The 24,718-nt window shown below is 41.2% G+C and overlaps 3 protein-coding genes across 6 annotated transcripts; 1 reads left to right on the top strand and 2 right to left on the bottom strand.

Annotated features, from left to right (window-relative positions):
- The first annotated feature begins 5,517 nt into the window (after positions 1-5,517).
- Positions 5,518-12,494, top strand: poc5 (POC5 centriolar protein homolog (Chlamydomonas)). Of its 4 annotated transcripts, none has more exons than XM_037481534.2 (13): positions 5,518-5,651; positions 6,022-6,102; positions 6,494-6,623; positions 7,273-7,371; positions 7,544-7,743; positions 8,153-8,329; positions 8,590-8,694; positions 9,093-9,272; positions 9,728-9,902; positions 11,166-11,296; positions 11,433-11,525; positions 11,700-11,870; positions 11,980-12,493. In XM_037481534.2, exons 2-13 carry the CDS (start codon positions 6,022-6,024, stop codon positions 12,112-12,114), a joined length of 1,677 nt encoding a protein of 558 aa, XP_037337431.1. In that variant the 5' UTR covers positions 5,518-5,651; the 3' UTR covers positions 12,115-12,493. The 4 variants fall into 4 exon arrangements, with proteins under 4 accessions (XP_037337431.1, XP_037337429.1, XP_037337432.1 ...); XM_037481532.2 differs by having other exon boundaries at positions 7,267-7,371; positions 11,980-12,492; XM_037481533.2 differs by lacking the exon at positions 5,518-5,651 and adding an exon at positions 5,848-5,905 and having other exon boundaries at positions 7,267-7,371; positions 11,980-12,494.
- Positions 12,495-12,537: 43 nt separating this feature from the next.
- On the bottom strand, positions 12,538-17,510 carry ankdd1b (ankyrin repeat and death domain containing 1B). Its single transcript, XM_037481536.2, has 15 exons — positions 16,730-17,510; positions 16,186-16,286; positions 16,001-16,099; positions 15,796-15,894; positions 15,428-15,532; positions 15,240-15,341; positions 15,025-15,123; positions 14,663-14,761; positions 14,266-14,364; positions 13,989-14,087; positions 13,782-13,880; positions 13,546-13,641; positions 13,006-13,207; positions 12,736-12,867; positions 12,538-12,629 (listed from the first exon to the last, which is right to left on the bottom strand). Exons 1-15 carry the CDS (start codon positions 16,902-16,904, stop codon positions 12,574-12,576), a joined length of 1,662 nt encoding a protein of 553 aa, XP_037337433.1. The 5' UTR covers positions 16,905-17,510; the 3' UTR covers positions 12,538-12,573.
- Positions 17,511-17,742: 232 nt separating this feature from the next.
- Positions 17,743-24,708, bottom strand: polk (polymerase (DNA directed) kappa). The gene is made up of 15 exons (XM_037481528.2): positions 24,291-24,708; positions 23,943-24,080; positions 23,570-23,689; positions 23,310-23,462; positions 22,893-23,024; positions 22,604-22,754; positions 22,189-22,410; positions 21,721-21,845; positions 21,334-21,500; positions 21,200-21,232; positions 21,001-21,097; positions 20,109-20,280; positions 19,053-19,970; positions 18,260-18,308; positions 17,743-18,169 (listed from the first exon to the last, which is right to left on the bottom strand). The coding sequence occupies exons 2-15, from the start codon at positions 24,063-24,065 to the stop codon at positions 18,088-18,090; spliced, it is 2,544 nt and encodes an 847-aa protein (XP_037337425.2). The 5' UTR covers positions 24,066-24,080; positions 24,291-24,708; the 3' UTR covers positions 17,743-18,087.
- Between the last annotated feature and the right edge of the window lie 10 nt (positions 24,709-24,718).

Genomic DNA, 24,718 nt, shown 5'->3' with positions numbered 1-24,718 from the left:
TCCAGGAAACAAGAGAGGGAGAGAGAGAGAGAGAGAGAGAGGCGGTGGGGGGAGGGAGGGAGGGAGGGGGAGGGATAGAAGGGACGGGGTAATCAATGCTTGTGTGTCAATGAGTGATGCGGTTAATTCCATCTGATGGAACAATCTCGTTAGGCGACCGATTGGCGTGAAACGCTGCAGCGCATCAATGCAAAACAGACACGAAATGTCGAAATGCAAAAGGAGGAGGTGTTTCCGCGCACTCACCACGAGCGGATGACCACTGAAAACATGCATGTGGACGCTTGTCATTGCTTGAGGCACATGGTGAAAATAATCCTGTATTTATGCCTGGGGAGGAGAAGTTGACCGTGTAGGTTACAAGTGCTGCTTACTCCGAAAGTTTTTCACAGCTTCTCTTGCGAGTTTGTTGCATATCTTGATTCTGTGAACGCAGTGATTCCATTTATTAGTTGTTTTTTCAATTCGGTGTTTACAGTTCAGCTTTGAATTTCATCCATAATGGTTTTTACAAAAGTGCTGTGTGGGACCTCACTTTAATACGCAGTTGCCTCTGTCCGTGGTGCTGAGCGAGACATCAGCGACTCGGGCTTCCGGTTTCTGGCGCTGATGCCGAAAAGGATAACCTTCCGGAAGCTTCAGCTAACAAGCCTTGTATCCCATTAAAAACGAAATGGCTGTTAAATAATAACGTCCGTTGCTGTTTTACATTTTCCTATATTCCAATATATGCAATCATCCCTCTACGTGTGTTTGACTCCAGGTCAGATGCACTCCTACCGGAAAAGGAGAGGAATGTAACGCTCAGATTAAAATGCGTGATTATAAATGAAAAATATTCTCCTGAATGTTTTTATTTAATTTTTTTGCCAAGCTTGTTTTTTCTATGTATTATTGTGAATACAGGTAAATTAGGCACTGCTCACCTTGCATGTTGTTCACATCTGGAAAGATGGTCTCTGCTTGGACCCCTACTTTTAGTTTAATTCACACATCACTGAGTTTAATTTGGACATGCCTGCATGTGCAGTAAAGTCCTTGATTTCTTGATGCTGTTGCAGCAAAGCATTCACTCAAAAACTAAAGACCACAGGCATGATCCTATTGAGGAATACCACACAAAGATTATACAATCCTGTTACAATTTTTGCATGACTTAATACAGGCTTTCAAAGGTAAGTAGGCCTTTTAGAACATGTGTAAGACATTGACTATGGAGGACTAAAAGTGCCACAATTAAGTAAATAAATACACAATTAAATAATTACTTAAATGTGTCATTAATTAATTAAAATACAGATTCGTTTTATAAAAAATACATATATCACTATTTACATTTACATTTCATGATCCTGCGTTGCAGTGCTTCATGAATTACTTAAAACTGTCAAACTGACCCATCAAAGTCAGTGGGCGGGGCTAACGCGAATCCAGTCTGATCCATTGCTTTGGTAGAGTACCTGGCCACGGCAGTATTTTGTTCCTGGCCCAAACTCTTTGTGGCATATAGATGGCCACCATAAGCTCATCAGGTCAGTGATATTAGCAGATAAACATCTTTCTAGATGTTTCATTACAATTCATGTGTTTGCAACAGGTGGAGATTTGTTGTCCACGGTGGGGTGGATGGATTCAGTCGTTTAGTAGCTCTGCATCAATCCAGTATCCGGAATGGATTTGTCTTGACTTGATACACAGGGTAACCAATCAGGCGTTAGGTTCCGCCTACCAACTTTTGATGGGTCAGTTTGACAGTTTTAAGTAATTCATGAAGCACTGCAACGCAGGATCATGAAATGTAAATGTAAATAGTGAAATAAGTAGGATATGTATTTTACATAACATGAATCTGTATTTGAATTAATTAATGACACATGTATTAACACATTTATGTATTTAATTCTATTTTTAATTAATTAATCACACATTTAAGCAATTATTTAATGATGTGTTTATTTATTTAATTGTGGCACTTTTAGTCCTCCATAATTGACTGCCCATGTGCCTGCTATGTCAGATCCCTCTGAAACCTGCGAGCGGTTCCTGGAGAAAGGGAGGGAGGCAAAAGGGAGATGACGTTCTGATGCAAGCAGAGGGACATTCAGCCTTTCAGTATTCACATCATTAAAGCCTGCAAAGAGCAGTGCTACCAGGGGGACTCAGTCTCAAATATGACTAGCACCAAAATGAATCCCAGCAAGATCTTGGATATTACACTTTGTTGAGATGATTTTTTTGCATTTAAAAATAACATCTAATATCTCCATGTTATAATGGCTATAATGTAGGACATACATTAAATAGTGCAGCCTGGCATTTGCTTACTGGCTTTAAACACCAATAGATAGCGTTGACACTGGTTGTTAATCGCATTCACTGCAAAGGATACTGAATGGGTTTGTAAATGACGCATATAGCGTGCACGCAGAAACACACAGCACACAAGCGTGCAAGAGTACTTTTTCATACACATACACATACACACGTAAACAAAAGGACCGGCATCTATCTTTATCCTCTGAATTTGATGATTCACAGAAGCATTGACCTAGGGGCTTGGGACACTCTTTGCTTTTGATTAAGAGTTGGGAGAATAACCCTCCCTCAAGCCTTGAGACTCCATTTACTACTGCTGAGAGCTGAGGAGCACTTAGCTTAATGTATGGGACAGTATAATGGCCCTGATACAGAAACACACACACGCACAGTCCACTCTCCGTGCCAATGCTTTATTTCTATATTTTTGTGTAAGACTTATACTTTCTCTTTGTCACTTAAACATGCACAAATGCATTAGAGGTGATCATGAATTCCATTGGCTTTTGATTACTATGAACATACACAGATATGATACTTATGTGTCTCAAAGAAAAGCTTACAAGTTGATGTATGGCCATGTCACAGTAAATCTAACCGGATATTGGTGGGAGGTAATAAGAAAATGAATTTAGCTATTTTCACATGGATTCAATACTCCTATTTTAACATGTATTCTACTTCCTCAAGACGTGAAATGGATACCTGCAGTACCAGCTTCCCTTAAGAAATGACTAGAGAGATGAAGGTCGACTAGAACAACTGTCTGCTGCTCACCGTCATCTATATTATAGGAAACAGATGTCGACACTGATGAAAATTGTTTTTGCCCTGTGGAGATAGAAGCTCAGGCTACCTGATTTAGTCTCTATCTTTCCTCTCAGCTTCCATTACTCAGCTGCACTCATACTACTTCATGCTGGAATATGCTTTTATTCTACTATACAGATATGTTACGTAATAATGACATGAATTGCTTCGTTGTTAATATTATCGTATCTCAGTGGAAACAGTGCTGCCGTGACGGCAAATTTTGTACCCATGGCATTCTGAGAGCAAAATAAAAAGACACTTGTGTCTCGGATAGAAAGATGTGATGGATTAGATTGGCTCATGGGGGAAGTCCTGATCCATCAAAATGTAATAAAAACTCATTTGAAAACAGCAGGCAGCTATGAATAACTTTTAAGACAAGTTCTGGCAGTATTGTAATCAGTGAGAGGTCATCATTATCTCATTTACGAGAAAAATTGGGTTGATAACATTACGATTGATGAAAGCACATTAGTTGTTGTCTGCAGGAGTTATAGCTGTCTGTAAATACGTCCAACTGAAAATCGATCCAGGGCAGAAACAATTTTAAAACGAGTTTGCGATTCTAGTTTAACAACTGGAATATAAAAAATGAAATGACACATACACAAAACATTACAACGGGGTACCATGTTTTGATCTCTTTACTGTGTGAAAAAGTTCCTTGAGAAAGTCAACATGAATAAGTACAGAACATTATTACCCAATTTCGCTTCTGTCTACCATTACAAGGTCCTGCAGAGTGCAACGTACCTGAAATACCAGGGGTAAGAAAGTCAAATGGATTGTGATTATTGTCCTGGAACAGATTGAACCGGTCATGAGAGGAGAATGTGAGCTGAATCCAATTTCAACACGCAAGCCCATGTGCATTTATTTTGTTAAACGGAAGGTGAAATTTTAAAAAGTGCTCTAAAATAGGGTTAGAGGCAGCAATACTGGCTTTAATCTAACCACCATCAATGGGTTATTACCTTTGTCTGTTACAAAGGGCTCTCATAAACATACACAAACCCTGCAGTTGTCTTTGTAAATAAATGGCACAATAAAAAAGCCAAGAACCTAACAAGCCATGAAAATCTACCTAAGAGAGGAACTGGGATGCAGATGTCACCAAAACGTCTTCAAAATGTGAATCCTGCTCTGAAATGGAAATGAGAAATCTGCGGGAGTTGAGGCTTCCATCAGGAAACCTCCACTCCCCACGGACCTGCAAGGATTATCTTCTGTGCCTCACGATTCTTGTTCAAATTCATAGGATGAGTCAACTGTCAAGACATTAATAAAAAAAGGTGTGTGCGCTTAGAGGTGTTTGTCCCAGGCATTACATGCACTAAATGATTTTTCTGTTTATTAATATTTGATATAAAATTAATCCAGAAGACCTCTGTACTTTGTGATCAGCTGACCAGCTGTTAAACTGCTGTTTTGGGAAAATGACTGCACGTCACCAATGTCATAAAAATGCATTTCCCATTTTCAAAGTCAGCAAGCAGGTCTTACGACAAGGCTGACATTGAGGTACTCTCAGCACTCAGCAGTTGGCGAAGAGGCTCCAGTCCAACAGTACTGCCTGCAGCCCTGCCACGCTGGAGAGGGACCATATGCCTCTGCTCTCCTGGAGTCTGTCCCAGCACAGCGCTGCCAAGCCGTCAGGCCTGCTGTATCCCACATATGTGTCTTAATAGTACTGTTGAGTGCAGGGCATTGAGATTTTGCTGTAAATCGTGAATCACTGTCTGCTCTATGGTTGTTTGGGCAGCAGAGAAGTCACAGGGTGAAGGTATTCCCCAAGGATTTACACTTTCCTCAGGGAGGTAAACTTGCCTCTTGTTACAATTCAATTTGTGAACAATTTTTGATTAGCTGGAATTGATTTGTTATTCGTTATATGTCTTCTTCATCCTCCTCCTCCTCCTCCTCCTCCTCCTCATCATCATCATCATCATTAACCTGCAAGGAGCCATTCTAAACGTGGAATTTAGAGAATATAGATGTCTTGTGGATAAATCCCATAAAATCCCCCACGTGTGCTACTGATCCCCATTGGTGGCTGGAATGATTGACGTTAACCATTTCACGACATGAGACCTTGGATGACTTCCTTATCACTAAATGTGATTTCTATCTTAAACACTTATAACATATTGACGTAGCTTGTCACTCAGTCCGATGCAGCATGTCCCTAATACCCTTGAAGTCACAATGATTGTGGCCGAAAGCAAATTCACTATTGTCAAAATCACAGATAAATGCTATTTGTAGGTTGTTGTTTGTAATTGACTCGTCTCACCACACCAAGAGTATCGCTGTTGAGCTAATCTGCGCGTAGTTCCGTTTACAGTTTCCACGGAAACATCGCGCCCAATCAGAGACGATTATGCCGGAGTGTTAAAAAAACAGCCAATCATGGAGCCTGTTGTTTAACAGTCACTCGGTTTGAAACAGTAAAGCAAGCGTTTTCTAACTGACGGAATAACTTGGGAAACGAGTGCGGTAGCCTGTATAAAAATATAAAACAGGTAAACTGTCCGCTTCGTGTAGCCAACTACACATCTATTGTCCTGATTGAGGTTGAATATCCAACTTCATAGTCATGTTTTACTCCGAGCAAGTGTAAAACAGCACTAGCGTCACTTACTCGAGTAGGTTGCATTTTGTTCAGCTTTGTCTCATTTAACTGTGCGTCTCATTTATTATGTGAACTTACTTTAGCTCGATATTCATTTATGCACATGCTGACCGTAGAGGACTCACACTTAAAGACTCCTGTTTGGTAGGCTGATTAAATACTTTGTTTTGCGTGAACAACAAACATTACTGGTAGGAAGTATATTTTGCCATCCAAGACACCGGAAGAAAACGTATTTATGAAATATGTATTTTGTCTAGATGTCCTCAGACGAAGAACCAAACACTCCTGTCCTGCCCAAGGACTCTGATCCTGGCAGCTCTGTCTCCTCTGATCTTCAGGTAATTAAAGAAAGACTCAGTCGTTGTGAAGCATATGTCTTTATGCACTTGTCAGATCTGGGAATACAGGCACATCGTGTCGCACATCTGCACAGTTAAACATGCCCCTAGTTTCAATCAATGATTCAAACCCTTTTTTTGCGAGTCAAAACAAAGGAAGGCAATGCAGAAATGTATATTTGAACTCCCCTTTTCTTTATAAAACAAGTAATCACGTAATAAATCATTATCAAATAAGTAAGAAATCATTGAAGCTGAACAAATGGATAGATGTTTGCAACGGACAATCTCAGTATTAACTTTGACATTTATATTTTTCTCTTCCCAGTATTTGGTTGATATTGTTTAATTAATGTTGAGCTGACTGTTTTTGTTTTTTTTTAATTAACAGGATGAGTATGAGGAGCTCCTCCGCTATGCTGTTGTCACCCCTAAGCTTGACAGATTCACCAGTCCTCATTCGCCTGCAGCGAGTCGGACGTCCCAGAGAAAAGAGGACACAAAATCACTGCGCCCGGCAGGTTTCGTATCTTTATCTGTGTTGTATGCAATACATACACACGTGTAGCACCGACAGAAAGATAAGACTTCATCTGTACTAATAAACCTCATTGAGAGACTTTCCATATTTTCAAGTCGAGATAAGAATGATACAAGTCTGTCGGATTGTATGCCGAATCTGCTGTGTCTCTTTTCCCTACGTCTTAAACAGTCCATCAACCCCAGCCCACTCTCATTCCCTCACACACACACACACACACACACACACACACACACACACACACACACACACAGATACAGCTGTCATTGGAGGCTTTAGTGCTTTAACTCTCATGGAGTAGTGCACAGGGATGTGGAAAGCAGACGGACGATTGGTAATGATCCGCTGGCTCTCTGCCCGCACTGCTCTTTAGAGTGAAGGCTTTCTCATCCCCCCCTGCAGGATTTAATTAAGATACTGACATAAATGCATTCCTCAACAAGGGGCCTTGCTTGTCTTGTTAAGCATTCTTGCCATGTCCTTTTCTGTTCTAAAACCATCTTTTGCTTTGACTTTTCATTTAAATCACTTATTCCAGATAAAAATGTGTATACGCAAGAGATTCCCTTTAAGATCTATTTACCATTATGCTATCTCTCTTCAAATTCCCCGTCTTCTGTCAGATACAGCCACCGAAGCTAAAGATGGAGGGCATTCCAGCAGGAGTGTAAGATCATTACAGGTCTCGCCCTTACTTGAGCCCTCCACACGTCTAAGAGCCTCTCATGGTACATTTTATTCAAAACACAAAAAATATATAGTTGGTTTGGTCTGGTATCTAACATGTTGTATTTATTTTGCCATCAAATGAACTAGGAATCACAGAACCATCTGCAATATCCAAAGTATTTTCTAGTGATCTTCTATCCATCTGTGTCCCTTTTTTCCTTTGCTTTCTAGCTGAGGATACGGCAGGTCGGTCATGTAGCAGGCAGTCCGTGCTCTCAAACCCTCCCTCAGACAGGTTACAGACAACGTCTGAGAGGTCAAGGCAAATCAGCCCACACCAACTCGATTCTGTTGTGACAGAGATGTTTATATCGGAGGAAGACATATGCAGGATTGAGAACATTCTGGACATGTGGAGCAACAACCTGAAGGTTAGTCTGCGATCTTAAACTGTGCAACAGTCCCCGTACTGAAATCTGCAAATTAGTTTTTTTTAAACTTTTTCGCCCATTCTCAGGCAATTGTACCATCATATTATACCATCAGCTCATATTACGCAGAGTTTTTAATATTTTACTCTCTTTATCTCTTCTTTAAACTTCCAAATAAGCTAAAACATGTTTACATCTTCAGATGTTGTTTGTGATTGACCGTGTAGAAATTTCGCAGATAAAGCAATTTCTATGCTATAATTGTGCTTTTCCAAGTCCAGTTGTTGCATGTTATCAAATTGATTGATTGTAAAAGACCTAAACTTTGAACCCTTGTTCATCTCATTTTACAAATGACTATATGAAAAATGACACATTCTGATTGTCCCGCCCCCTATTTGTTAATTAGTCAAATGTGCTGACAGAGCTCAGGAAGTGGAAGCTTGCGTGCATGGAGCAACACCAACTGGAAATGAGGAAAGAGAAGGAGAGGTATGCAACCCAGAGCGCTGACCTGAGGACAGAAATAGACAGTCTGAAGGGGTTGCTAAACACCTACGAGACTTCCAACCAGAGAAAAGATGAGGTGACTACACTTATTTATTTGTTGTATCTTATACACAATAAACTGTTAGCTTGGACAGGGATTCAATACCAGATTGAGATGTAATTTCCGTTATTGGGATATTTGAGTTTAGGACTAGGCAGGCATGACTAAGCTATGTAATGCTTATGTGCTCATTGTGATCCCCGTTCATATACACATTTAGAACTTGAAAGAAATATACAAGGAACTGCCTTTGTCTGCTCTCTGACAAGCGTATTGTTTGACATGTCCTCCATCAGGTGATAATGAACCTGAGCAAGGTGTTGGACAGAAATAAAGAGAAACATGAAAAAATGAGAGCCTTCACCCACTGGAGAATCCAGCACTGTGAGGCCAAAGAGGAGGTAAACTGATGGCAGTGAGGAGTTTGGAGAGAATTTAGTCATTGCTTTCTTCACAGCAAAAAGATAATTTCCTTTCAATTTCAATGCAAAGATTACCGAAAGTTACACAAACCTTTTCACATCATCAATGTTTGTTTATGGAAATAATTCTGATCATCTTTGAATCCCCAGTAATTTAGGTTGTTGCCTGTGGTGTTTGGCAATTACATAGTATGATTTATGTGTCTCTCCATAAGTTACCCATATTTTAATTATGTGTTTGTTATATTTACCCAAAAGCTGTGCCATTGGTTCAAAAATGGGAACATTTAGTAGATGGCTCATATTATTGTCCAAACCCTCACATCTGCTCCAATTATTTCCTTGTGAATATTCTCATGGTCTTGTGGTTCCGCTAGGCACGTGCTGCTCAGGTAGCACGACAGCACTACCACTTGCAGCTGAAGAAGAAGGTGTGGTTAGGCTGGCAGTCTCTGATCCAGAAACACTGGAAGGTCAAGGTGGAGCGGGCTTGCCGTGCAAGGGCTGAAGAAGTCTGCACCCGTCTGTCTACAGAGTATGAGGCCAAGCTGGCTGAGGTAAACAAGCAAGTGAAGGCCCTGCATATAAACAGTGTGTGTATGGGGATTCTGCATTGCTGAATTCATACTTTCCTTCACCTTGTTGAGGTGTTTTATAGCAGGAATTCCAGCACTCTGTAGTCAGTAAGATGTATTGTGGGTGTGTGTAGCCGCGTCCTGTAACGTAAACCCACCGGTTATTCATTTCTTACATACAATCACATATTTTTTAGTTTCTTAAGTTAAATGTAATAAATACGGTTTAAAAATGTTGGTGTATAATAGCCACACCACTATTGGTTAATAAATTAAGCATTCAAGGAAAAATGGTTGTTGTTGGTATAACAAATGTAAACTAATGTATACCAAGAGCATAAGAATGAAATCAAGGCATTTACCATCCTGAGCTTTTATCTGTATCATATAGGCCGATGAATGAATTACTTCTCATCTTCTGCATCCACTCTCCACAGCACTGTGAGGCTATAGAGAAGGCCCAGGCAGAGATTCAGAGACTGCGGCTGGAGCGAGAGCGCTCTGAAGAATCTATGAAGAAAGCCTTCATGAGGGGCGTGTGTGCTCTCAACATGGAGGCTCTCGGCATGTTTCAAACCACAGAGGGACAACCTTCAGTTCAAGAACAGCACGGTCTGTAATAGAAATGCCACACACAGCTATTTGTAAAGGATACCCAGCTTTTTAAACAACTTGCACATGCAATGTGCCCTATAGTTACGTAAACATGCCCCTGTTGTACATCAAAGCATCAAAGCTTAGCTATCATTGCATCTCTCTGTATTGATTCAACAAATCAAACAGACTAAAGAAAGAAACACCAATTTTCCAATAGAGGGCAGGTGTTTGCTGTTGAGTTGTGTAGATTTATGAATGAGTGGGGCGGAGGGGGGTCTTTGTTCTCCTTTGAGTCATTCAATGGCTCAGCTAATAGAGTGATGAGTCAGTCACTGGGCAGCGGGTAACTGTTGCAAACCGTGTACATGTAATCCTGCACCACAAGATTACCGCCTTTTGCTAAAGATATTAAATAATGTAACTACTGTTTTTTTGGTACTATGTTAGTATTATGAAAAAAAAGGTTACATGCTTGTATCATTACAGGATAGTTGTGTACATACAATTAAAATGCCAGTTGTTCTTGCGATAGACCTTGAGGCATTACACGACTATCAGGACACATTTTTTAGTGCTAATAACCCCCAAATTCAGACCCTGCCATCGACATGTTGTCAGGATCATGCAACCAACGGCCTATTCAGTGGTTCTCTGTTGTGTTTGTGGTGAGCACACAGATACTGAAGCTGGATCTCACTGCTCTACTTTGTGCAAATGGCCCCCGAAACGGTCCTCTGCTCATCCATCTGCTTTGAGGTTTAATGAGTCTTGCAACCTGATATGTGTTTCATTATGTGGTTGTCAAAGTGGGGCTGGGTTCCTAATTTAATACTTGTCTCCTACAATTTTTGCTAAGCAGACTGAGAGACAACACATTGATATAAAATGCTATTTAGACTTTTTAAATATATGTACTGACTGTAGTTAAGCATGCGTCTTGATGGCACTGGCATCTCTGTTCGATAGATATGTTGTTTAAAAATTGTACTCTTAACATATCTTTGAACGAGCAAGAGAGGATAAAAGTGTTAACATTCTGTATACACATATATAACATTGCTATTTATTTAATCATCAGTATTTGATGTAAAATGGGATTTTCATTCACACCATACTGGTCATCAAGATGTCGAATTAATCGTAATAATAATAATATTTGTAAACTGTAGTACAACATTTAGTACTAAAAATTTAGATTTTCTGTAATATGAACACACTTTTATCAAGAAGATTTTGTTGTGAATCTGACTAATATCCTATTGATTTGTTTTTCTGTAGATAATCTGCCTCCTCAGGAAGAGTACTCTGCTACATCGGGTCAGCTACAACCTTTTCCAATCTCTTCCACACAGTTTAGTCCAGTCTATTTTGACCGGCCGGACCCTTCCCACAGCCAAGCAGAGCATATGGTGAGACGAGGAGACCACATTCACACACTTCAGTTCTAGCTTCACACTCAACTTCTCTTGTAGATTCCACTTCAGCGGAAATATTCATTCACAGTAGTGGTGGTACAATTGAGTTTCTAATTCCCCTTTTCCTCAGATGGGCTTTGGTGCCCCCGCGTCTAGGGCAGAAGCGATCGCTCCCTCTGCAGCAGTGCATGGCCCCCTCCCGATGGCAAGTTCCCAGAAACAGGTGGGCACCATGCGTACTGGTCGCTCGACTGTGGCACAAGTCGGTGTTCAGCTCCAAAACAGCGATGTGCTATCACTCTAAGTACATCATTGATTGGATAGTTATCAACACAGAGTGACTCGTGTTTAGTAAAAATCACATTCACTCATGACGCAGTGATATTTGCTGTTTCAGGTGAGCGGTCGTGTCGTCACTGCCAGTCAACAAAAAGCCTCAAAGACTGTAACGGCTCGCATCACTGCCCGACCGGACACCGGCAAGGCTGCACGGGTCAACCTCCAGGTGACGAGTGTGGCTCCGCCCATGAGCTCTGTGATCGTTGAACGCCATCATCCTGTTACGCAGGTATGCGGCAGAATGCATCACAGCTGTGTCGCCCTCCACGCGGTGTTACGTGTGTACCTTTTAGTGACGTTGAGCTGAAAAATCGTTCTTTTGTTTTGTCTTCTTTCAGCTCACGATTGGTCAGGCCACGGCATCAAAGTTTCCTCGCTCCTCCCAACAGGGCCCAAGTTCCACCAGAGGAAGAAGCTCCTCCAGAGCACACAGCAGCACGTGCCATGCGCACTCCATCAAAGTAGTTGATTGACCACATACATGATTCTCACAGAGTCTTCCTCAACAGGTGTCGGTTTTATTGCATGCCACTAACCAAGAAATGTGTTACTGTGGCCAGTTTTATTTTATTTGGATATTTTTGATTGAATTTGGCCGTGCACTCTGCATTTGTAGGGAACATTTAAATGTCCTTTCATCAATGTGCAGGATTTTTTTTGTAATTTCTCAGGAAACCGTTTGTAGACAGGTGTAAATGTTTTGATTATTAACAATTGGACAGAATTTAGAGTTACAAAACAGACTTTATTTCTATGAAAAAAACGTTTTGACAGAATAGTTTATGTAAAATTTAAAAGTATTATTTTTAGGATTTTTTTTATAGAGACCAACCATCCAAAAGGATGGAGGTTTTTAAAACCTCACTGATCAAAATAAAGTACTTTATGATGATCTGATCTTTTTGTCAGTCCTCATGTTGCAGTGTTCATGCTCATGAAATCCTGCAATTCTTACTGCTGGAATGATCTGCCTCCATCCGAATCATATCTGTGGGGCAAATAAGCATTTTCAACAATATCATTTTGGTACCTATCCCCAGGCAGCACACCCACACGTCCATAGACTCCTCAGTATATTTGTTGACTGAATGTACCTGCGGCTTTCTGGTTCCCTGTGAGGATGAGGCCCTGATAGAGTTCTTTAGCAGTTTTCTTCTGAGCCAACTCCTCCCCGTGGAGCCAGATCAGCAGCATCCTGTTTCCATGCTCCTGATAGCTCTGCTGACCTGTGGACAAACACACACCAGAATTTAAGAATTTCGATGGTTAACATTTTGAATACCAAAAGCGAATGGTTTTCAGATTTTCAGAGATTTGCCAATGCACAGTCAAAAGGCCGGTACAGGAAGTGTGAGTCATGCCACCTGTCCATTGCTCCTTGATGGCCGCCACTTGCTCCTTCGTGAAGCCCCAGTGCTCTGCGAGTTTTATCCAGTCTCCTGCCTTGAGAAGCTTGTAGGCCAGGCGCCAGGCCATGGAGCGGAGCTGCTTGGTCTCATTGCGGTGGTCGAGTTTAAACGTCAGCGGATTCTCGCTGTGAATGCTCTCATTAAGTTCTGGGTTTGCCTGAAAGGGCAATTCAATTATGTAAAGGCCTCAGCGTCTGAGATCATTGGGGCATTTGGAGAGATTATTGGAAAGATACACACGCACATGATGAGCAATATGAATGCCAGATATGAAAAAAATGTAATGACAGAACAGGAAAGTTTTCCGACTTTGTCTTGATTAAATCAAATATCTCTGGGATTACTTTGGATGCTTTAATAATATTAGAGATGATTCAACTAAACAAGATTTTGACGTTGGAAAGTGAATAACTTGTGATGAATGTCGTTATTGATTAGAAAGCCTCATGAATGGATGATAGCACACAGGAAAACAGGGAAAGTATCAATGCTCACCTTCTTACAGGCGTAGTATCTTTCTGCTTTGATGATCATGTCCACAATAATCACCTCGTCCGCCCTGACTGCCACACCCAGAGCCGTCTTACCCTGCTACTCCGAATGTACAATAAAACAGCTTTTAATCTTCAATTAATTATGTTTTCCCTGACAGATTTTCCCCATGATTTGGGAGAAAAATGTGTAGTACAGTACCACTGGGTGAGCTGCATAGTGTTAGCGACAATTTTTACCTTGTCCCGGAGGGTCAGATCCAGCTCGGCTTTGAGAAGCATTTCTACAACTTCTATTCTGGCCAGCTCTGCAGCAAGATGCATAGCAGTCTGGCACCGCTAAAGGTTCATAGACAGGGCAATGTAATGCAGCAATTATTACCTCTATTTTCTCATATATATATATATAAATTGAGTAACATCTTATTTGCCTAGGTGCTAGCATACCTTATCAGCGACATTAATGTTACAGCCAGCCGTCAGTAGAGAGTGGATGACAGGGATGTGACTGTTTTTCACTGCCAGGTGGATCGGAGCCTCTAAGTGCTGCGAGCAAACATTTTCTGTTACACAACATGAGCCCAAAAAGTGACTTTTTAGTTTTGGAAAAAATATCTAAAATACAACGATGTGCATCCAGCAGCACAGCTGATTTTGTGCATCATCTCTACCAAAAAACTTACTGAGAGAGTGTAATACTGCCACCTAGCTTGTGCTTGATTACCTGATTCTGGAGGTCCGTATGGGCTTTGTAATCTAAGAGCAGTTGGACAATAGACATGTCTCCTCTTTCTGAAACAGGATGGAGAGCACTGCATTTGGCCTTCAAGAGATGTACAAAAAGGTTATTTAACACATGAACATTGGAATGGCCTATAAGATTAACCAAATTAAATGATTATACACACACATACAATAATACATTGTTAACCTACAGGGTACCAAGTCAGCGATGTTTATACCAAGATAACACTTTATTTATTTTGAGGGAAATGGATGTGCAGCAGTTGCAATATAAAAAAGTATAAAGAATTCAAGTGCAAATAATTCTATATACACACAATGTCAACATTAGTTTAATAACAGGGATAGTGTAGGTGGGGGTGCATGTAGTTATGTACCGTTGTTTGGATGTTTGGGTCACAGCCGGCCTCCAGCAGGATCAGGACACATTCCTCATGGCCTTTTTCTGCAGCCTGGTACAAAGCTGTCTCCCCGTCCTACATGACAAAAGTGTAAAATGTCTTTGCCTGCAATATGAACAGGCATCTGTTACGTCTTAGTTGTCATAACATGTTTTATATTTGTCTATGCTAAAGTCTTATCAATATTTTAAATGATTTAAGGGCATTTCTCATTAAGTCAGTTTTATTCAGACTATATCCATCATTTAACTACAATACCCGTTTGAAGAATAAAAAGAAGAGTGGATTTTCCACTGAGCACAAACCATGATAATTGATAATTAACATTGACTGTTTACCATATTGACTTCATCCCGTGTATCGAAGCTCTGCAGCAGCAATTGTACGGCATCCGAGTGGCCGTTCTTGGCAGCTAAGTGCAGGGGCGTGTCCCCGCTCTGGCAGAAGGGAGGGAGGGAAACAACTGGCATCAAAGAATGTTGAACACACAAATGTGCACTCCCGACACATGAGCACACATGGCACACGCAACAAAACAAGTCCAAGCACACACCTTGTTGGCCTTCATGGTGGCCATGTCGTACGGCACAATTAGCATATCCATCATTTCAACAGATCCGTGCTCGGCTGCCAATGCAAACGGCTGCTGTCCCGACTGAGAAGAAGAATAGAGGTACAAAGTTCCTAAATGATGTATCAGCCGTGAATCATATGGTTGGGTCATGACAAATTGAATACTACCTTGTCGTCTTTATCAAGTTCTTTCATCTGCAGGTCATTAATAATATACTCTACAATATCATTGTGGTTGTTGATAGCAGCGCAGTGCATGATGTTCAGTCCTTCCTTCGGTAGAAAAAGGTACGTTTATGTTTAATTAAGCAGTGTGCAGTCAAATGATGACCTTGCATTAGGAAACAGAGGGACAAGCGTTTCAGGACTGAGACAATCATACAAACATTACGTTTACAATGAATGGTGACAGAAATAAATGGCCTTGGGAATGCATTTACAAAAAATATCAAAACAAAAAGACAAATAGCCCAATTTTGGATGTTTTCCTGTGTTTCTTACAGTAAAAAAGTGTATAACAAAACATGCCTCTTTACCTCGTTCTCAACCTTCTGTTCGGCCCCGGCCTGCACTAATAACTTCAAGATGTCCAAACTGCCAAACCAGGCGGCTAAATGAATGGGCGTCACACCGTACTAAGCATCACAAACAAAATGGAAAGTGGGGATCACTTAATTGGAACACATAAGCAATTGTCAGTGGCTTCATTCTTCCGATGCAGGTAATGAAACGCCCCCCCACCTTGTCCCTTTGGTCCACCTTGACCCTCCGCTGTAGAAGAAGCTGCACAGCTTCCTTGCTTTTACCAGCCACTGCATAGTGAAGGGCAGTCCTGTTATCCTGAGTCAAACAACTTCATCAGTATATATATATATATTTTTTTTAAATACAAGTCACAGATAGAAGGTTTGTTTATTTAAACCCACCACATTCTTTGCATTGGCGTTCAGCCCTCTTGAGAGCGTCTTCATGGTCACCACATCATTTCTCTTGGCTGCTTCCATAAACTGCTTCTCTGCATCGAGCACTGCATGACAAAACAAACAGATAAGGCAAACAGATTTTTAAATGTAACGTATACATCACAGCATGTTCTAGGCTCGATACACGACCAGATGATGAGGAATGTACAATGGCATCTGAGTTGGGAGCTCAGCAGGAGCATATAGACAGAGAAGAGAAGTCTGCAGCGATGAGTGGGTTAGCGTTTGCGCCGTAATGGAGTCTGCCAAGGTTTCAGCCTTGTGCAAACAGTGTGTTTCTTGTAAAGATATAGGTCATATAGGCCTGTCAACGGTGAATCACTAATATGTAACTCCCGCTTCAACAATAGAAACTCAAAGGATCAGTCCTGAATGGGGAAAACTGAAATTTAGCTCTGTAATCATAATCATTTAATAATAATAATTGTATTCTTTGACATTGACATTTTTTCCACCTTCACTCAATGTGTTGTGCTTGCGTACTCACGCATCTCGTTGCTGTCGAAGCTCTCATCCGTATCTTTGTCTGAGTGCTTGTTCAATATGAAGTCAGTGAAACCCCTCATCGTCTCCTCTCTCATCCACTTCCGAGGGTCCAAGTTTTGGGTCTTAGGCTGATGCTTCTTGATCATCGCCCTCAAGGCCAAAGTTCTTCTCTCCATTGGGAAGTTGCTTTCAACACGCCGCAGTTCCTTGTCTTCACACAGACGACAGCAAGCCTGGAAGTGGAAGTCTACTCCTGGTGCTCTCTGATCCGTGTTTGCTCTACCAGCTCACACCCTGGGGAGCCTGCTGATAATAACAGAGGCTATTTGACGAGTCACACTTCACCTGTGCTACATGACCATTGTTAGGCGGCACCGTGGCTTTATTTATATCATGCTTTGAGAACGTTAAGCCATGTTTACACGCGATTTACATGAAGCTCCGATAGAAGTTTAACTTGTTTGTCAGGCGATGTTTTATCAGTTACACACACGCTCTTTGGGAGTTTTCACATGCACACCTGAGGCAGTAGTCTTGTGTTGCACGCATCGTGCGTTACCTCCAGTTTTGTAAGCAGCAACCTTACAGTATAAAACCGTCTGTTAAAACGTGTCCATGCATTTATCTTCAGTAGCCTTGACTACTGTAACGGTGTGTTTACAAGCTTCAGCTGATCCAGGGGATCACATCCCGACAGTTCTCAGGTCTTTAAACCGGCTCCTTTTACAACAAGGAACTGAATAAAAAGTCCTGATGTTGGTTTATAAAGAACTGAATGGTTTAGTGCTAAAGTACATTTCTGATCTGCTGATACGAACCATGAATCCACGGGTCCTGCTGCCTTTAATTCACCATTTCTGCAATTCATTTTGGTAAAAATCTTTTTAATGGATTGTTTTTCAATTTAAAGTTAAGCCATTTCTTCAATTAGCTAACCATTTTGGTTAAAAGTGAGATTAATATAGAATAATAACAATCATAATTTTAAAATAACCCAACGTAAAATTACAGCAGGAAAGTAATTTATTTTGTATATAGCTTTGATTTAAACAATAGAAGGATTCTCTTATCTTCCTGAGTAAAAATACAGTGTTATCATTGGACAACACAATAAATACATCTTTATACATATTTCCATATGTTTGCCATAATTTAAACCAACGTGTTCTTATTATCATCTTCATATTTTCTGGTGTATGCCTTAAAAAATAAACAAATTCGAGGAGAAGCGTTTTATATGACTTTGTGTGCAATGATAAAGTGCTCAGTGGAGCAGGGAGGACAAACGGCTTTTCCATTTCCTGAAGAAAACCTTCGCAGTTCCTGGAGATGAGAATGGACGTTGTTCTTCCGTGATCGTCACCTGAAGAACCGGTCAATGGTGTTGTGAAAACCGAGGCTCTTAGCCTTTTTAGAAGGAGGGGAGGAAGGCGAATCTCGTCTGAAAGTAATTCAAAAAAAGTTACTACTTTTACAAGAGTACATGGATTACAGAGAGAGACAACGTGCAGCAACAGTCAAGCAGGCTCACCTTTTGCTTTTGCCTTTGCTTGCTTGCATCGGCAGGAGACCGCTTCTGTCTTTTAACAAAAACAGGTGAACTCATAAACATTTTTGGTCACAACAGAAAGGACATCCATCAAGGAGGTATACAATAGCAGCACCGCTCCGGAACATCTGAGGCAGACTAGTTAGGAAACGGCGGTGCAGTCCGTTGTAGAAAATGAAAAAGGTGAAAACGTGGTTTAACCATTTCAAAGACCAAAGGAAGCAAAGGAAGCCCCCCCGGCTTTTCTCAGCGGGAATCAAAACAAACTTCTCCCGGCAGTTTCAAAAGATAACATTGACATTCTCCCAAATAGACGTTCCTTCCGTTAACTCCAAACATGTCATGCAGACACTGTTTGAGTGTCACACATTGCAAACTGGTTTGTGTCAATCATAAACACATTTTAGACCCACATAGGAAATACTTGACCAGACCCTGAAGTACACAAGGAACCAAATCGATCAAAGGTGCTACAGTTCATATTTTTTTAATAACCATCCAAATTCAAAATGTCAAAGGGGTCTTTCTCTTTGCAGAATTAACACCTGAATATGCAGGTTATTTTTGCTTAGACAGTTAGCATTTAGCAGCCAAAGTCAAATATTTGTTCCAAGGAGTCTCTCAAAACCTAAAACAGAGCTGGAGACAGCCATCACATTCCAGTTGAATGCTGTTTTACTGAAAACTGCTGGATGTTTGAAAAAAAAGCATCACTGCTCACAACTGATTTCTGCTGCCCCCGAGGAACCAAACTAAATGCTGCACGCACACTCACCTATGGCCTTGCTATTTATAACGGAGGGCGGATTTATGGGAGATGATGTCCGCCCCTGCAGCTCATGCAGGACCTCCTGGTTCAGGCAGAGGTCAACGTGGTGGTTGAAGATGGTGAGGTCATCGCTGTCCTGGGTCAGCTGACACACCGGGCAGACGAGGACGGGGCCCTGGTCGTTGCATGACCGAGGCGCGTCTCCGCGCAGCATCAGCGACTCGTTTTCCGAGCCGCGTTGGTCTCCTTGGGGATCGACTCTGTTCGGCTCACGCCATGCAGATCCTTTCTGGCCGCTCTCGAAGTCCAGGTCTGACTCCGTGTCAGAAACTGCGCCTGGGCCGGGCTCCCTGGAGGCATCACTGAGACACTGGTCTATGTGCCTGTTGAAGGCATTCAAATCAGTGGTCTCCACTAGCCTGAAGCACACCGGACAGGTGAGGCTCTCCGACGCGGTGCCACCACAGCGTGATGTGGATGCGCGGGCCTCCACGGGAGGAACACAGTGATTTTCTGACACACCGGGGGCTGTACAGGTCGGCGGAAGGTCTGTGGAAGTAACCACAGAAGCATTCTCCCCATCTACTTCCTTTTGGGCGATTGCATGGACTGCCTGGAGTTCCAGTCGTTTGGCATGTGCCCTTTGAAAGAAAGACTGTTTGGGTTCCTTGGTAGTCTGACCTCCCTCGAACCCTCTCTGCTTAATCCCCCAGGGCATTTCCTCTTGTCTCTGGCACTTGTGCACAAGGGGAAGACAAGACCCGGTTTGGAAGGAGGGATTCAGGAGGTTGTTTTTCTCGAGCTTTTCATTCATGCCTTGGGAAGGGCTACTGAGGTCGGTCTTGTCTTGCTTTAGAAAGCCAATGATACTTCTCTGAAGGGGCTTTTTTTCGTCTGAACCGACAAAGGCAGAGATTCTCACACCTACGAACAGAAAAACAAACTCAAAAATCAACGCAAACTGCGTTATTATTTTCACATGCTGTATGTCACGGATCATTTAGAATTATTTCAAGATAGTTATGACAATTGTATGTAAGTTGTGCTGCTATATGTAATTACCCATGAGTCTCAATCTGAGTGGCTGAGGGCTTTCATTGTCGATTTCCGTTTTCAGTAAGTCCTTAGCAACAGCAAAAATCTCATCCACCGTAGCAACAGCATACGAAAGCGTCAGCGCCCTGGATTTTACCTCAAAGTTCACGTTCTTAAGCTTCAGTGTTACCGTTTTACCCTTAAGGAAAATGTTGAAAATACACAGTTAAATTCTTATCAGAGAAAAGAGTGAAAGTAATGTATGTGTGCTGTCAATCTAGCTCTTAATTATAAGCCTATATATTCCACTGTGTGGAAAGGTCATACACACAAAATAGTAATCTATATAATCTGTCATATCACTTGTCAGAATGCCTTTTGTTAGTGAAACACTACAAAGCGCTTTCACAGTAATGTGATCCCCTAGGGAGACATTTCCAATGCTGATAGTAACCCCGTCTCCTTAATGGCCTTCCATTTCCTCCAGCTATCAAGACCACATCATGGACCAGGCAGGGGGGTGATGGTCGGGCCCAGCCAACCAGACCGCTCTCTCTCCATTTTAAAAGGAGTAAACAGGTTGAGGTAACTGTATGAGATTCTATCTGGAGTGATTCCAGGGAGGCCAGGAATAAGACAATATATAATCGTTGTTACTTTTTCTAATATTACCCTTTTCATCACAACCCATTTGTGTGATGTGTATATCTGTGCAAATATCCCCAGTGCTTGCTTCAGTTCTAATGAAGTCCGAGATGCCTCAGCACTATAAAGTACAACACCATGTATTGTTGATGTCACCAGGACAGGTAGCCAAATAAATACATGTTCAAGACATCCCACATATTTGTAAGATATGCAGGATGAGTAGTACTCATACTGCAAAATAAGTGAATCAGTCTTAAGTCTTGATCGCTACCTTTAGACCTTCTTTCTTCATGTCCTCTGCTAAGTCTTCACAGAGCTCCCTACAAAGAGACAACTGCTCCTCAACATTACTCAGTTCTTTGAATGTCCTGTAAAGAGTTAGTGGAACAAACAGAAAATTAGGGATGGACAAGAGAACGGACAAAATAAAGAAATGAAACTGTCATTGTCCACGAATGCTTCATTATTACCTTTCCGTGCTCATGCTTTTCCTTTCTTCATTCCTGTATAAATGCAAAGACATATTATATACTCCGCCTGAACTGTATTTTTTTTCATGAGTTAATCAGTTGTGTTAAGTTGCATTAATCAGACAGGGAAGTACCTAGATATACACGTGGAGCCCAGACCCAAGGAAACCTGCATGAGGTGATGCCAGGCTGTCTCTGAGAACAACAACGACAGCATTGCCATCTGCTGGCCAAGATGAGAACAGCTGCTTATGCCGAGAGCGTTCAGCATCTTTTCACTCACTTTCCCGATGCCGGACACCTGGAAGGGAAACCAAAACACATGTTTTATACTCTTTAAATATTGATGATTTTCTTCTTGAGGATGCAAGAATGTAATCATGTGTTTTTTAATATTAATTATTTTAAAAAACACATGATTACATTCTTGCATCCTTCTATACATGTTCACTAACTGCGCATAGTTCATTAGTTAGCCTACATATGTGCATATAGTTGAGTTTGAGCAATGTGAACCGTACTTTGCGAACTGGGAGGTTCTGGACAAAGTCCATGACTGCCTCTTGTGTGGAAGGGAGTCTGTATTGACCGTTGGGCTTGTTCTTGTCACTGCACACCTTGGCAAGCATTGTGTTTGGAGCAATTCCTAGAACAGGGAACAGCATGATTGAATAGCTCGTTTTCAAAATAAATGCTGGTTAAACATACATCATCTTGATCAGAATTCTAGACAAAATGGGAGAGAAAGATTTTTTTTATTGTTGTTAAGCAGTTTGTTTCAGTAAGGAATGAACGATTATATATGGTTGAGTTAAGCATGGTTAAGTTTATGGTTGTACTTAGAAGGTGAACAAAGACAATAAATATGTCAAGAGTGAAAAATGTAATATATTATTATTGAATTATTATTTTAAAGATAGCAGGACACTCTGACGGAGAGGGTTTGAGTTTTATTAATCAGTTTTTATTAATCAGTTTTTCTCACTAACCTGCACTGGCTGTCAGCATGGTCTTCTGCTCAATGCGGAAGCGCATCTCTCTCACAGCTTCTTCAAGAGAAGTACCAAACACCTCAAACGCACCCCCAGCCGCACCGACACCGTCGGAGTCCAACAAGCAGGGAGTGGTGCTCGGGCTGTCTTCAAACAGGAGTGGAGAAAGCTCATTTTCCTCTGGCTCCACCACCTTGTGAAGCTCCATCTGCTCTCCACCTGTACAGAAAAGAAACGACTTCTCACAATGACCTGATTGATTTCAAGTGTGTACAACTTTGATAATATAACAGTGTTTCCTGTTGTATTGAGTATGCAGTAAATGTGGCAAAAGATAAAAAATAAAATTATTTTATTTAACATCCCGGCACAGCACATAATCATTCTACATTTCTGTGTAATTTAGTCTTGCCTTTAGCGGCACCGCTGGTGCGGAAGTGATGTGTACGTTTGGATTCTGGCCAGCTCTGTCTCTGTTCCACGTGATGTGTAAAATCCAGATAGGCTTCATCGAGGCTCATCGGCTGGAAGTGAGGGTCATAGTCTGCAAAAATCTCCCGGATCTAAAACAATGACACAAGTTCATACGCATCTGTTGTTATAAGGAAAGGGCCACAAAACAGTGTCATAGCGTCTGTTTTCAAGCAGGTTTAGCAAGACGTAGTCATCTCTTTGTGTGTGTGATTTTCAATCAATCTTACCTCATCACTCACAGCTCTATATTTATCAAAGTTAGTTTGCACAATGACTAAGTTTGGGCAGAGTTTCTTTGCGATGAACCCGGGCATGGCAGCTCGAACTCCGTACTTCCTGGCATGGTAGTTAGATGTTGACTGCAAGAGAAAAGGTTAATCAGCAAATATTGGCACTGGTTGAAATTGTCAAAACTTTATATTTTACAGTACAATACAGTTTAAGTTTAAAGCTGTACATGATGTTGTGATGTTGTGATAAGGACTTGTATAGAAAAAAAGTAATCTAAAAGTTTGCTATCACTTATATTCCTTTGGTGTCCTTTTTGTGTTAAACTATTATATGGTCCTGCGCTTCAGTATGTAATTGAATGATGTACAAAATTACAGTTGGATTGTGCCAATGTCCTCCCTATTTCAACCCACCAGCATGCTCATGGATCCTACAGCCATGGGTTTGTCTTTCAGCTCAGGGCAGTCTCTCATCTCCACGGCAGCATAGAAAGCGTCCATGTCCACATGAACAATCACACGGCTGAGATCCCGACTCCTTTCAAGCTCAGCGGCCATTCTCTCCACCTAGGAAGAGATTTAATGAAAAACAGTAGATTGAAGTTAGAAATAGTTAGATAATTAGAAATGAGTTGTTTTCAATGACTCAATACCTCGATAAATCCATGTCTTACCTGGGCTTGTGCTTTCTGTAACTGTTTTTCTGTGATGTGTGCCTTTTGCAGCATCATTTTCTCAATGCGGTGGTTCACCTGCTGCTCTTTCTTCAACTCATTCTCATAAAACCTAGATCCCTGCAGGGAAAAGAAAATGACAACCAACAGATACAAATTCTGTAGCACATCTATAGTGAGAAGCTACGATAGCTTTATCTATTCTAAGACTGTTTGTGATTACAAAGGCTATATGATACTTTTACTCCCAGCTTAGACACAGCCAGTGAACATTTCAAACTGTCCTATTATTAAGAGTACAATGTATGGACAATTGTTTATGCCACAAAGCACTAACAGAACAATTCTATCTGAGATGTTATTTTTTGTATACCTTGGACGACTCCATGATGATTTTGTTGATCTTGTCCCTGTCCACACCCTGCATACCAGCCTTGTTGTCATTGAGGGCCATCCTGGAGAGGAACCCCGGTGCTTTGGTGGGCTCATTCTCCATTCTAAAGGATGGATCCTGAATAGAAAAACAGTAGGGTTTTTTTTAGCAAAAGGTTCCAATTCATAACGATCTCAACACTGTCTAGAGTGTTTATCAACTGACTAGAGTCAGTTGATAAATGTGTAACTATGCATCCCGTCACGTGTTTACCTTTTATGGCTAACGCAGAACATATTATATAACATATAAACATAACATATATAACATATTGATTTAGATTCTCACCGTTCTTCCTTGTGAACTGGATCAATCACACTGAATAGAAATCGCCCAGCGGCATTGATGCTTGTACATGTTTTGAAAACGAAGACCCTTTTGGCGGAACTTCCGCGTGTATGCGTCATCACAAAAGGGGGCAGGACTTACCCTAGATGGATACATTAAGGAAGGAGATCACGTTGCCCCTCGAGAACTACATGCTGTGTGAGAACTTATAAGAGATCACACGCTACTTCTACGTTGATATAAAATGTTTCCATATGTTGTTTGGTTGTTCTAGTCCCAGAAAGCAACTTTTAACAAACATAATACAACGGGCGTAATGAAACAGAGCATACGTAAATTAACGTTACTAGAAAACTGACACCAGGAATAGATCTATGGTCTATGGGAAATATCCCTTGTTAATGAAAACAATATTGCCCACATCAAAT

This window comes from Pungitius pungitius, chromosome 5 (genome assembly GCF_949316345.1).
Source record: "Pungitius pungitius chromosome 5, fPunPun2.1, whole genome shotgun sequence".
Taxonomy (NCBI): Eukaryota; Metazoa; Chordata; class Actinopteri; order Perciformes; family Gasterosteidae; genus Pungitius; species Pungitius pungitius.
This window is presented reverse-complemented; position numbering and strand designations above follow the sequence as displayed.